Genomic DNA, 14,891 nt, shown 5'->3' on the forward strand with positions numbered 1-14,891 from the left:
CTTCTTTCATGCTGTCTCTTCCCTCTCCCTCACAATAACTGACTCCCCACTGTCTCTAGGTATTTCCTTCCCTTTCCCTCTACTTTAGGGTCAAGCCCCCAGTGGGTTAGCTCTCCTTCCAGGCATGTGCTCTGCCCCAATCACATGAGATTGCACTTATTGCTAAAGTCACAAGCCCAGAGAACCACACAGCTGATTTCTTCCTCACACAGAGAAATGGAGAGGGAAGGAGTGAGTTAGTTTATTAGAGGCTGCTGTAATGAAATACCACAGACTGTGTGGCCTGAAACAATGGCAACTTATTCTCTCTCAGTTCTGGAGGCTGGAAGTCCAAAGTCAAGCTGGCGGCAGGGTCACACTCCTCGTGAGATCCTGGGGAAGAACCACCCCCTGCCTCTCTCTTAGCTTCTGGCGGCTGTGGGCGATCCTCAATGTTCCTCACCCTGTGGCAGCGTAAACTCTAGTCTCGGCCTCTGTCTTTACATGGCCTCCTTCCCGCTGTGTCTCCTGTCTCCTCTGTGTCCAAATCTCGTTCTCCTTTTAAGGACGTCACTCACTGGAGTTAGCCCCACCTAATCCAGTGTGACCTCATCTTAACTTGATCACATCTACAAAGCCCCTATTTCCAAGTAAATCCATTCATGGGTGCTGGGGGTTAAGGCCTCAACATTTCTTTTGGGAGGACACATTGCAACCCACAACAGGGGCCACTGGAGACGATGAACAACAAAGAGAAATGGATCAAACAGGTGGGGGAACTCCTTGCCAGGGCACCTCTTTCTAAGCCACTGAGATGTCCTGAGCACTCAAGTTGGAAATAGAGTATATAGCTTTCAAACCCTTGACAAGAAGACCAAGTTCAGGGTGCATCGAAGGTTCTTTTCTTTTGAGGCATGGAGGAGAGATTTAATAGTTACTTCTGATTATTAAAATGCATTACAGGATCTGCTTATTCAATGATTTGCATTTGTTTTCCCATGATGTTATTACTAGTCACCGTCTCTCCCTGAGCCCGAAGAATAATGGCCATGAGGATGACAGTGTGAAATGAAGTGCTGGGTAAAACATAGCCCAGAGCGCAGGTCAATGCTGGGGCCCTCAGAAATGGAGGGTGATAAGAAACTGATTCCCTGGGACACAGGGTCTCTCTATGATACTGACCTTTCCCTGCACTTAGCAGCACCACAGGACATGGGAAAATCCACTAAGCCAAGAGAAGCTACAAATAAATATGCGATCTATAGACCAAACAGGGTACGGGGGTGAGCTGCAGAAGGCTAGCCACTCCTGGGGACACTGCCATCGCCCATCTCAGCCATCCACAGCCAGAGCTCAACAGAGACTGCCTTGCTCCTTCCCCTACCCCCAGGCTTCATCACAGCCAAGTCTGACATGGTTCAGGCCGACGGGGAGGTTTGCAGGGCCCTCATAGTCTGTGTCTTTATCACTTATTGCCAGTCAGGTGGCCATCAGAGAAGAGTGAGGTTTTGAGCATCACTCTGGTTTGGTTTAGTACCAGGAGCTTGTATTGATGCCTATTCTCTACCAAGTCTGGGGGTAGAAAAGTGTATCAACATGGCCTCTGTCCTAAGAAAGCTTAGAGTCTAGTGAGAAAGACAGACGTGTTAGCAGTTAATATCCACGTAACGTGAAGTGCTACAAAAATGCTGCTCATGGAGGGCGTGACAGCACAGAGGAGGGGTTGCCTAAATCAGCCGGGAGGACCTCAGGGAGGGCTTCCTGGAAGAGGAGACCCAGAGCTGAGCCCTAGAGGATTATACTAGCCAGGGCAAGAATGAGGTGAGGTTGTCCAGGCAGAGAGAATATTGGTGAAGACTCGGGGTGGGTAGAAAAGTGAGGGATGCAAGGAGACTTTACTGCAGAAGACCTTGCTGGAGAACTAGGTCAAGGTCTGTTGTTTAAAGGAAAACTCTCTCCAAAAACTTGTGGTCTTATTTCCAATGCTTAAATATTTGAAATATACATCCCCCCCACCTCCACACCTTCTTCTCATCATCCTCTGTGGCTTCCTCCTCCATCCATCAAGCCTGTTGCCATTCCAGCCTCTCCCTTTTCCTCTGACCTCCTGCCTCTGAGCTCCCTCTTTTCTCCCATTTCTTACTCACAGAGAGACAAGCAGGGCAGTGGTGCCAGGGTGGAGGTGGCATGCATGGGGTTTCTGAGACACAGAGAAGCTGAGCCTGTCTGAATCGAGGGTGTTCCTTTCTCCGGGTTCTCCTTGGCAATGGCAGAATTTGCAAGCCATTTAGCATCATCCAATTACATTGCCTCCTCAAGGCACTGCCTCCTGCATGACACCAGGTAGCCAGGAGTATAGAATGCAGGGTAACTTAGGAAGAAAAACCAGCTGACACTGATTGGCCTCTGAGTGCAAGGCTTTGACTTTATTTGCTGTGAGCTTTCAGCGCAGATCAGAGTCTCCATGGCCTGATCTCACTCCTCCTCTCACCCTCCATGCACCCTGTCACTTAAAGGACTGTCACTGCATCCTCTCCACCTCCTTCCTTCCAGGTACCGGGAATGAGGCATCTCTTCTCTTCCCCTGGCCACTCTCCCCCTGTGCCACCTCTTTGTTGCCTTCCCTGGGATCTTGGCTCTCTGTCATTTCCTCTCCCTTCTGTGTCTTTCTACAGGATCCTTTTCTTCAACCCATAAACATGCCCATTCGCAAACAAGCCTTGGTCCCAGTTCCCCACTAGCTTCTATGCAAGCTCTTGTGTTCCCTTCCTGGCCAGCCTCCTTAAGACCATCATCTCTGCTTCTGTATCTCCTGTTTGTTACTTTATTTGCTATTTGCTTCTGCAATCCAAATTCTGGCTTCATCATCCTACTTCAATTCTCTTATTAAGAGTGCTGATGTTTTTATTTTACAAAACGAATGGGTGTTTTGCAGGCTTTATCTCATGGGCCTCTTTCCTTGTGTGTATTGCATACAAGGGCCGCCATGATCCAGGCCCTCCCCCTCTCTCCATTTTCATCTCCCACCACTCCCAAGGCCACATTCTATGCCCTAGCAGCACTAAATTGTTGTAATTATTTATATTATCAGGATATTTTTCTCTTGTCTACCTGGACCTTTGCTGGGGCTGAGCCCTTTACTTGGAATTCCCTTGTCTTCACTCTCACTCCTCCTTGACTGGCCAACCCCTCCTCATCCTTTGAGACCAGGTGTGGGCACTGTCTTCTGCAGACAGTGTTGATCTTGTGCCCAGGCTGAAGCTGGTGCCTGTGCTTCTATGTGCCTCTATCATTGCTTTTATCACATGGTATTGTTATCTGTCTGTGCACTTGCCTCTGCCACATGCCTGTGAGCTCCTAGGGAAAGGCCATATGTGCTTTATCCCAGCCTTTATCACGGTGCCTGGCACTCAGTGGTGCCCAATCAATGTCTACTGGATGAATGAATGAATTCTGCCTCAACGAATACTCGAATAAGAGGAGATAGTTTTGAAGGGTGAGCATTGCCCCAGGGAAAAAGTGAGGTCAAGGGCACCCCTGTCGTCTTAGGTCAGGTTCCCTAGAAGCAACATCTGAGATGGGAATTCTTGGGAAAGTGAGGAAAGCACCAGGGCACGAGAACTCAGCCGGACTGTGGTCCAAGCCACAGACCAGCTTTAGCCTGGGCTACTGGGAGCCCTGGCGCTTGACTTCTGGTGTCAGCCAGTCATTGACCAAGAGCTACCCTTGGGTTAGGGGATCATAATCTGGGCAAAGTGGCTCCCATGGGGCCAAGGCCAGCTGTGAGTTGTCATTAGCCCATAGTCACAGTGCCTGGGGTTGGGGACCCTGGGTGGAGCACAGAAAGCATCCATCACACTTACAGTGCAGGAAATGGCAGGGTAGAATGGCATAGCTTGGTTCATTTAGGGAACTGCAAACTGTTGGGTGGTGTTGGTGTGCAGGAGGCCAGTGGGCTAGGTCTGAGAGGCAGGGCCAGCTCCTGGAGAGCCCAGGGTGATGTGCTAAGCATGTCAGACACTTGACTCAAGCCCTGGAGAGGGCTTTCAGTATTGGATTAACTGTTTTCAACTGCATTAAGATTATTGGCATTGCGGTAGTGACTGAATGGAGGGCCAATCCTGGGGCCAGGGAGACAAGTTAGGAGAGTATACTACTCTCCTAACTTGTACAAGGCGAAAGGTGATGAGAGTCTGAACCAAGGCAGGTGCAGTCACGTGGAAAGGGGTGTCAGCTAAGAGAGAGATGAAGGAGGCTGGGAGAATGGACTTCTGGTCAGAGAGCAATCTGAAAACACCTGCTTCTCCCACAAAGCAGACCAGCTCCCGTATGAGTCCTGGCTGTAGTGAGCAAGCCGGCGGTCTCTGTCTTCCATCATGCAGTAACCCAGCCACAGGCTATAGGATTTGGCTTCTCTGAATCAAAATAGTTCAAGGGCAGTGCAGTCCTGGAGTTTAATGTTAAGGGATTTCCCTCTTGTCTGAATTTCAAAATATGTGGGAGGAAACATGTCAAGCGCCCCCTCCGTGGGAGACATTGTGCTGAGTGTCTGGGGGGTGATGAGGGGAAGGCAGGCATAAAGATCAATGAAATGTGGGTCCTGCCCTCAAGTTGCCCATAATCTTGTAGGCGAGATGAAAGTGCATACACCCAACCATAACATAAGGCAGATTGTGATGTGTGCTGCAATACAGTGTATGCAGGCTTGATCCTGGCCAGAGGTGGAGAGGAATACAAGAGAAGTATAAATAACCTGCCCTGGTTGCCCAGACAAGGGAGTGATTAATTCTGACCACGGGCTCAGAAAATCTTGCCTTACAGAAGAGGGGACATTGGAGCAGGGTCTGGAGGATGAGAGGGGTGTTGATAGGTGTAGTGGCACCCCAGACAGAGGGAACAGCAAAGTGAAGCCATCCTTCAAGGAAAAACAAATCTCAAAGGAGTTAATACATTGGGGCTTGCCTAAAATAAATTCCATGGTAGAGCTAGAAATAGAAACACAGGAGTTCTATGTTTTGGCATTTCAGTCTAAACTTTAATTGAATTCTTATTACCTTTACATTACCTTGGAGAAAACAATTTGAACTCCTGGGGGAAATAATGCTATGTAAACAGAAGGCACTGAAATAAATAGGTATATTAGTGTACCAAGGATAGCCATTTGCATCTGTTCAAATCCTAATAATAATAGTTGACTGATATAAACAACAGTACATGCAAAGACTACATTCAACCTGTTCAAACTCCCCTCTGGGACTTGTCTTTCAAGAGACTCATTGTTAGGAGAAGAGCTGGGAAGCTGGGAAATCTCTGGGCCAACTGCGTTTCTCCACCTCATCTCTCCTCTTCCAGGTCAACAGTGAACGGCTCTATCTGCCCCTGAAGCTGGGACAAGGGAAGATAAATATCTTTTCCTTTGGCTTCCACGTGGTGGTGGAAACCGATTTTGGCCTGAAGGTTGTATATGACTGGAAGACCTTCCTGTCCATCACGGTCCCTCGGAACATGCAGAACAGCACCTATGGCCTGTGCGGCCGCTACAACAACAACCCCGACGATGACCTGGAGATGCCCATGGGTCTGCTCGCGTCGAGTGTCAATGAGTTTGGGCAGAGCTGGGTGAAGAGGGACACCTTCTGCCAGGTGGGCTGTGGGGACCGCTGTCCGTCCTGTGCCAAGGTGGAAGGGTTCTCCAAAGTGCAGCAGCTGTGTAGCCTAATCCCCAACCAGAACGCTGGCTTCTCCAAGTGTCACGGCAAAGTTAACCCCACCTTCTTCTACAAGAACTGTCTGTTTGACTCTTGCATCGACGGGGGCGCGGTGCAGACCGCCTGCAGCTGGCTGCAGAACTACGCCAGCACCTGCCAGACTCAGGGGATCACAGTGACTGGCTGGAGGAATTACACGTCCTGCTGTGAGTCCTTCTCATTGTCTCTTCCTGTAGCTTCTCCTCTTTCTTGATTGCTCTGGGAAGGCCAACCTCACAACTCCCTAGAAGTCAGAGCAAATTGAGTAGCAATTTAAGGATATGCACTTTGGAACTGAGTTTGTTATCTGAATGAAACATGATATGTAACCTCCCAGAGCCTCCATTTTCCTTATTGGTAAAATGGAGTTAGCATCATTCATTTCATGGGTTACCCTGAGGATGAACTAAGATCATGCATATAAAGCACAGAGTATCAGACATGGCACTTGGACGCACCAAGTTCACAAAAGAATGCTAATAAGACTAATGAAAGAAGAGTTAGTTCTAGCACCTCATCAGTCCATCCTTGTGTTAATAATCTACATGCTTTGTCTAAGCATGTTATTCTATTTAATTCATATACGTCATGTTTCAGCTTTGTGTTTATGAAACATAGCAGAATATTAAGAGTACATTGGAGAAGTAACTAGAGCCCCTGGATTCTAGCCTTTACTCTATCTTTAAGGATCTGTGTGACCTTGGGACAATTCACTTTTCCTCCCTGGTTCTCAGTTTCCCCTTCCATAAAGCAGCGATAATGCTGCCTTTACGGTTTATGCCTCAGAAACGTCAGGGAGATCCAATTAGGTAATTGAAAGCCAGGCACACTCTGTGCATGCTAAGCGGTATTGTTATATTAATGGCTTGTTCTGAGCCAAGCCCCGTGCTAAACGCTTTATCAATATATCTCATTTATTCTTCTCAATGACCCAATTAGTCAAGGAGCAACTGAGACTCAGAGGAGTGAACTAACTTGCCTAAGGTTATATAATCTGAGTGGCAAAGTCAGGACTTAAGCTTCTAACCCAAAGCCCAGGCTCCCAACCCATATACTATACTGCTGGACCAGGTACTGGAATAATTTACCTGCATTAAGCACGTAAGAACAGGAAAAACATTGCGGGGGAAACCTGACTTTATCTAATCTGCCTTGATCTATTTTCCCATATCAATCGTATTAACAATAGCATGTTTCTTTTAGAAGGTCTATAGCTCTTTTAAAACTACAAATTGTTCCGGAATGCATAGAGCTCTAAATAAGTGATATAGCAGGGTCTCCAGAGAATCAACTCCTATTTTCATCCTGGAAAGGGAGATTCAGATGAAAAACCAGAAACAGTACTGTGGTTTAACACTCACACAGTCAGATTACATTCCATAGAATTGGATTCATGTAGATTGTAAGGGAAGGGTGGGAGGAAGTTGAAGGTAGGGAACAGATTCCAAATCCCATTTCATCCAGGCTGTCCCTGAGTAGGTGAGGCCAGGCAGGGTGGAAATGGTGCCAGTGGGGATGACAGTCCAGACAAACTGGCCTCTGATGACTTCAATAAAATAAATATGTCTATAAAAAAGCTTGGATCTGGATAAGTCCCCAGAGCGACTCTGGATTCATTGGGGTCAGTCCAGTAGGACCAAAGAGCTTGTCTTCCACTAAATCAGAAAACCAAGCTCTGGACCCAGAGGCCTAAACATGATGCAGATCGAGGAAGCCATTTTGGAAGGGAATGCTTGCCTGTTTCCCCTTGATACGTGTTACAAAGACTTCCCTCTCCCCATGCAGCCACACCCTGCTGGGTGCACTGCTCTCGAGGTGGCTGGGGTGGGGGCAGGCACGCCAAAAACCAATGCTTCCAACTGCAACCAACAGGGAAATGCACACAGTGGGCTAATGCCAGGAACTCTCACCTCAATTGATAGGGCTTCATTTTTGTCACTAGTGGAAAAGAAAATAAATTGAGTCAGCAAGACCTCATAACCTTACCTCCAAGGAAGAAGGTTCCCCCCACCACAAAGCTTGGCTAGGATAAAGGATAAGAAGGTGATTTTTCTTGTCTTCTTCTCCCTTCTACCAGCAACCCTTTCCTCTCCCCTCCCAAATTTCTGTCCAAACGTTGGTTGCCTCCTCTCTACCCTGTCTTGGGTCCTATCCCAAGTTGCCAGCAGGCAACTTAGAATCATTCCCACCACAAACAGGCTTCGATCTTCCCTACCTTGGCATTTCAAGACAGGGGACAAAGATCCAAAGGTTAGAGTACCTGAGGAGATGGTGGTAATGAATGGCAAAAAGAAAAGCTAAAATAAGAGAAAAAGTATATGCTTTAAAGATGGTGTGGGGGTGGGACTAGGGGAGAGGCCATGGTTGGAGGTAGCTTCCTTTTTCATTTTGAATTTCAAAAGCAGAGAAAAGTTGTGGGAGACTGAGCCCTAACTCAGCCTTTCGACCTGAGAGTGGTGTTGTTTGTAAACTGTCTCTGATGTGACTCCACATCATGTGAGGGCAGTACCCATCTCTCTATCTACCTCCCATTCTACCAAAAATTAATCCAATCTAACACTCGCTTGATATGAGAAATGGTGCTTTAGGAGAAAAGGGGTTAACCTTGAATTGCCCGTCAAACTTGTGCTTTATTGGGAACAAGGTAGAATGTTGATATTTTTCAATGATCTTACTGTTCCTGTCAATGGGATAATTTATTACTCAATTACCTTATTTGTAAACTCATTGGAAAATATCGTGACCCAAGTTGAACAAATATGCTTACAGGGAGAAGGGAAGGTAAATTGTCTTAATTACTATCCCCTCCTTAAAATGCATTGAGCTGAGTCTGTCATTCTTTCAGTCCCTTAATCGGGGACTGTAATTAGGGTATTAGCTGGTGAGAGGAGAAAGAGAAGGAAATAAGAAAGGAATAAATGACAGTTACTTGGCTCTCACTATGTGCCAGGTTTTAAGTGGGATCTGGGGACTCATCCATGTACTTCTCATGGCAACCCTGCAAAGTAAGTACTACTCATAGTCCCATTTTCTAGAGGAAGAAACTGAAGCTCAGAGAAATAAAGTTACTTTCTCCAGAGAGGTGACCTGAGTAAGTTGGAAAGTGGCTCCAGAGACAGTGCTCTCCCTTCTGTGAGTGCTGTCTCTCTGAGCCTGGTCACCCAGTGCCTAATGTGTGGCCAAAGTCGGTTGTCATCATCAGTTTCCCTTTTATTGAAGGCAGCTGCTGCTACTTCAGAGTTCTAGGTCCAAAGCCTGGTAATTAGGATTTTTCTTACATATTTCTCCATACATCCAATAAATTCCTGTTGAGTAATTGTTAAAAAAATATCCTTCTGCAACTACAACAATTACTATTATGAATTGCAGAAGTTATTACTGAAGTACCAGGCACTATATGAGGATCTTTATGAATTGTGTCTCATTTTATTTTGCTAACTACTTGATGAGGGAGATATTGTGATCCCAGTTTTATAGATGAGAAAACAGGTTTAGAGAGTGTAAGTAACCTGTCCATGGTGCCATTGCTTGTTAATGACAGAACGAGGCCTCAGATCCAGGCTGGTCTGATTCCAAAGTCCCTGTCCATTCTGCTGAGCTGGACTGCTTTTTAGGGGGCCCCATTCATCCTGTCTACCAGGGCAAAGATGCTGCCTATGGCGAGAGGCACATTCTTGACCATGGTACAAATCCAAGTACAGAGCCCAGCTCATCACTCCACAGCTCTCAGTCCATCATTTGGTGGGGACAGAGAAACAGTGGATCAGTAATAGGAATCTGAAAGTTTGTTTTCAAGAATCAAGTATTTCTTAACCATCTGCCATGTTCTCAGCACTGTTTTGGGTGGCATGAAAGAATCAGAGGTGAAATATGGTGTTTATCATGTAGTTGGAGAAATAGACCCATTTGAAATACTTGCAAGAACAACAAACATCTCTAAATTGGTAATACATCTTCTCAAATATTACAATGTATTGCAGACCTTCCGTCACTGTTAACACTGGCATATGAACAAGTTAAGCAAGTGAATAATAAAAATAAAACAAGTGAATACTGGCACATGAACAGAAAGTCCAACCAAGGGAAAGAAGAGAAAGTTCAGAAACAGGCCTAAACATTAAAGAGAAATTAGTGTATGGTAAAGCTGGCGTTTCAAATTACTGGAAAAACATATTTGTTATTCAGTAAATAGTAAAGGGTCTAAGGGCAAACCAGCTGGGAAGAAAGCTAAATCCCTTCTTCATTTCTTACTCTAAACAAAATCTGGGCAGAACGAAGATTAAACACAAAAAAATTAAATCACAAAAATCCTAGAAGAAAACAAAGAGGTATTCTTGATAATCTTGCAGTGGAGAGAACATTTCAGAGCAAAGTATCTAAAGCTAAAAGGGAAACTTGATAAGTTTTATCACATTAAAAATTTTATATCTCCACATGGCAAAGAGAAAATAACTTCAAAAAAAGTTTAAAAATTATTTAAAAAAATACAAAGTCAAAAGACACATGATAAATATTTTGTAACACATATAACATACAACAAAGGCCTATTTTAATTTTTAAATGTTTTATAATTTAATAATGAAAATATCAACAACATGAAATGGAAAAGCACATGAAAAGGCAGTTAACAAAAAAAGATCTATGAATGGATTATAAACAAATAAAAAAAGAGAGGATCAACCTTACAAAGAAATGCAAACTAAGTAAGGAGATAGCACATACAGCATTTTTACCTTGTTTCCAAGAATCAGGCAATTTGGTGACAGACAATCAAGGAAAGTGTGGGAAAACAAACCTCCTCCAATAGCCCAAGTAGGAGGACAAACTGGCACAGCCTTTTTAGAGGACAACTCGGTGGCATTCATACCCTTTAACCCAGTAATTCCACTTTCAGTAATTTATTCCACAGATGCCCTTACTCATGAGGGCAAAGATATACGTACCGGGATGTTCACTGCAGCATCAGTGTGATTACATAAAATACACACATCATGCAGCAGCGTGAAAACAGTAAGTTGAGGCTAAATGAAATATATATTGACATAAAAAAGAAATGAGCAGAAATGTGTGTATATTATGCTCCCATTTATGCATAAAAATAGTGGTCAGGGCATACACGTATGCTTGTGTGCATACACGCACAAATGGGTGCTTATATATGCATAGAACACTTCTGGAAGAATTGACTATAGTTTGCTATCAGAGATTGCCATTTCATCACGCTTTTACTTGTATGGTTTGCACTTTCCACAATATGCAAATATTATGTATTAAACTACAAATATCTTTTTAAAACATGTAGTATATTGTGATAGTGGTTATATGAATCAATACATGTGTTCATAGGACTGTGTACTCTAAAAGTAGATGTTACCACTAGATAATTTTAAAAATGAAATAACCCCCCATATAGATACTGCGTATGGTATAGAGTAGAAGTTCCCACATAATAGTGGTTGTGCTTTTAGTTCTTTAAAAAAGTTCTGTAAAAATTAAAATAAGCCTTTGTTGTATGCATTGATTGAGATAATAGCTTCTATGAAACTTTTTAAGCAAACCTATCTTTAATGATTGACTAATACTTACTGAACAATTATGTGCCAACCACTGTTCTGAGCACACAGACTCCCTTAATCCTTTGCATCCAGCCATGAAGTGGATGCTATTGGTATCTGTATTTATAGATAAGAAAGCTGAAGCTCAGAGAGCCTGAGTGATACTCTGGGTCTCTTACAGCGAGTTCCAGAGCCCACACCCTTTACCAGGACCCTACTTGCCTTCTGTGTAAGCAACTAGATGCATTTGAAAAATGGTAAAACATAACTGATGTGAGTCAGTTTGCACACACACATGCACATGCACACACACGTGCACGCCAGCATGGGTACTCATGCACACACACACAGTGCACATTTGCCTTCTTAGAGATCATGGGGCTCGGGCAACTACTGACGGTAAACTGCTGGCTTACAAAAAGGTTCTGTAGAAGCTCTGGGGTGAAGAGAAGCTGACACTGGTCTAAGAGGGAGAGCTATATGCTTAAGGTGGGACTCCCACTGGGACTTGAAGAACCGGGAATTTGGATAGGTTCAGAGGACAAAGAAGGGCATGAATAAGAAAGATCAATGTGAATGAAGATCTAGAAGCAGGAGGAGTGTGGGTGCCCTGGGAGGCAGGAGGCAGGAGGAGTGTGGGTGCCCTGGGAGGCAGGAGGCAGAGGAGTGTGGGTGCCCTGGGAGGTCAAAGGGTGACATGACTAACTGGAGATTCAGATGTGGGGTGGGTTTAAGTGGAAGCAATAGAGGATGTCAATGGCCAGGCTGAGGAGAGAAGGACCATGATATGAGAAGCTCCAGCCACCTCCCTCTGCATGCTGGCCCATTATTTAAGCAGGAAGGAATCAGACCCAGGCTTTCTATGAGCAAGAGGGCAGTAATGAAGAAAGGCTGCAGACCTCCTGCCTCCCGCCTCTCCCCGTGCCCTCCATCTCCCTGAGTAGTTGAGCAATGGCTATGAGAAAACCCTCCTCAGAGCCTTGTGATCGTGCGAGTTTTGACTTGTCTCTTCTGTTCCAGCTGTCACCTGCCCTCCAAACAGCCATTACGAGAGCTGTGTGAGTGTCTGCCAGCCCCGCTGTGCTGCCATCCGCCTGAAGAGCGACTGCAACCACTACTGCGTGGAGGGCTGTCAGTGCGACGCTGGCTACGTCCTCAACGGCAAGAGCTGCATCCTGCCCCACAACTGCGGATGCTACGCCGATGGCAAATATTACGAGGTATGGGAGACCCACCCGGTCTTTTCCTCCTTGCCAGTGATCAGATTCCTCTCCAACTCGAAGAGGCTGGTCAGATTGACCAACTTCCCCACTTCATTCTGAAGAGCGTCATGTTCGTGGCAGGGGAGTGGGGGGAGTGGGATAGGGGCAGAGAGGTTAGCACACAGTTCACATGATGCCCTTGGGCACTGGGTGTCAGATTTGGAAAAGCACCTGGGTGTCTCCCTTCTCCCTCCTCCACACTGGAAAGGTCTCCAGCACTCTGCCTCCCCTACTCACTCACATTTGTGTGTCTCTGTTGTGCCTTTCTCTGATTTTCTGTCCCGTAAATCTCAGTTTGAAAACTTCACATACAGCTATAGTTTGGAAATATGGTGGCTATGAATCTGACATTTGTAGCTGTCTTAGCTAAGGACATTTTTAACTGGAAAATATGGAGCTGGAGGCTGAGTGGGGTGGCTTTCCTTCTTCTGGCTATTGAGGCTCCATGAGGGTAGCTGTGGCTGCCATCTCCACGTGTGCCATTTGTCATTCTGGTGTCATCCCCAGAGTTTGATCTGGACTGCTAATGCCATGCCCCCCCATTCTACCCTCTGCGGCGCCCTCTACAGGGGTTTAAACATAGACCTAATGAAGATGCCCTTTGTAGATGTTTCTCAATAAAACATATTAGTTCGCAAAATCATTTCACTTTTTGGACTTTGTAATCTTTCCTTATGTTCCATAATACTAAGCTAGAAAAGCTCTTGCCTAGACAAGGTATTTAGTTCATGGTTTGACCTCAAGCCCATTCTCTGTTTAAATAATATCAAAACCGTATGTTGGTGAGTTAGATGTTTAACAACTACAAATAATTGAGTATCTGCTGTTTGCAAAGCACTGTGCTATGGTATTGTGGGGGATGAGAAAGCATGTCTCCTGCCTTGAGGATCTTAAAAATCTATTCAGAGGAGAGAAACAATGTACTTTATAGAACAAGAGAGCAGTTACAAAATAACCTATCAGCAAGTGAAAAATAATGCCCTACAGAACTAATCAATTTTAAGTGAAAAAGAATAGTAGCATTTAAAATAAATCTAATTGAAATGTCTGAATTGGAAATCAACTAGATGAAAAATAAATAATACCTCCTTTTTGTAAAGATGCATTGACTTGTTCAACTTGCCCTAACTTTGGGGATAAATAAAAGAAATGTGGAAGTTACCCTCAATTTCACTTTCAGTGGAAAATTTATTTGAATGTTACATTAGAAAGACAGGGAGGAAGAAAGTAAAATAGTGAGACTAATCAAAGAAGACTTCTTGAGAAGGAGAGTGTTGAAATGAGCTCTTAGAAATATTATTTAAGAGGAAAAGGGAGGGCATGTGGAAAAAATTAATGAATTCTGTTTTCTCACAGTCGAGGAGAAGACAGAACCAGGCTCAAAATTCAAAAAGCATTCTTTAAACTGTATTCCCCAGCCCAGAGACTTACCAAAACCTATCCGTCTCTCAACCGTACCATGCATCCTCGGCAGGCATCCTGAGTGTCAGTGTGGCATGACTGAATGAGACCTGGGTTCGATCCTAGCTGTACCACTGCTGGAGGTGCGACACTGAGCAAATGCTGTCATTTCCCTGAGCTTCTGTTTCCCTGTGAATGAAATGTGGCTAATGATACCAACCCAGCAGGGCTATTGTATAAATAATCAATGCTGGGTTTCTAGCCTAGTACCTGGCATCGTGTCCTCCAATAATTGGTAGCTGCTATTGTTATTGCTGTTTTGTTATTCTCTTGAGAAACATTTTGTGAACGAAAAATCCAGGCGTGTTAATGAAAGGATGCAAATAAAAGCCCTTGGAGCTCTCAGGAAAAGCATGGTCAGCTCTTGGCTCCTATTAGTACTACAGTGTAAACATTATGATCATTTTTTCATCAGAACATCAGTGGGTTTTGACAACAGCTTACATCCGGGAAGCAGCAAACTCAGAGAACAAAGAAGCCACATCCACTTGCTACCATTCCAAAGCACTTGGGGGCTTGTTCATAGAACACATTTCTGTGGAAATAAATAGAGAATATGTCTGACTATTAGCATGTAGAGTGATCACCCAGCTGTCATTGTCATGTATGATTAAGAAAAAGAAAGCAGCGTTGGGCCAGCCACTTTATTGTGATGCCAGTTTCACGATCAGATTCTCTTGTGGATGAGTTATTTACCCTTTATCATATCCACATACATCAAGTTATTTTTCTCTTTTCACCACTGTAATGGCTGACTTCTTATCAGAGAGAGGCCAAACCATCCACTCAGTTATTCTATAAATCTGATAAGAGAAATGAAGTCAATTTGTGAGGCTGTTGGCACCCAGAATATGTTAGATAAGTCTGGAAGGAGAGGAGACAGTTCC

At 44.7% G+C, this 14,891-nt stretch overlaps 1 protein-coding gene across 1 annotated transcript in view; it reads left to right on the forward strand.

The window, feature by feature from the left end:
- LOC105729494 (tubulin-specific chaperone cofactor E-like protein) overlaps window positions 1–14,891 on the forward strand; it is a 162,066-nt gene that overhangs the window by 118,692 nt on the left and 28,483 nt on the right. The window contains exons 20-21 of the mRNA XM_064375502.1: window positions 5,332–5,893; window positions 12,302–12,501. Coding sequence (XP_064231572.1) covers window positions 5,332–5,893; window positions 12,302–12,501 — 762 coding nt within the window. The remainder of the gene's footprint in view (window positions 1–5,331; window positions 5,894–12,301; window positions 12,502–14,891) is intronic.

Source organism: Aotus nancymaae, unplaced genomic scaffold, assembly GCF_030222135.1.
Source record: "Aotus nancymaae isolate 86718 unplaced genomic scaffold, 86718_ANA_hifiasm-v0.15.2.pri h1tg000012l, whole genome shotgun sequence".
NCBI lineage: Eukaryota > Metazoa > Chordata > Mammalia > Primates > Aotidae > Aotus > Aotus nancymaae.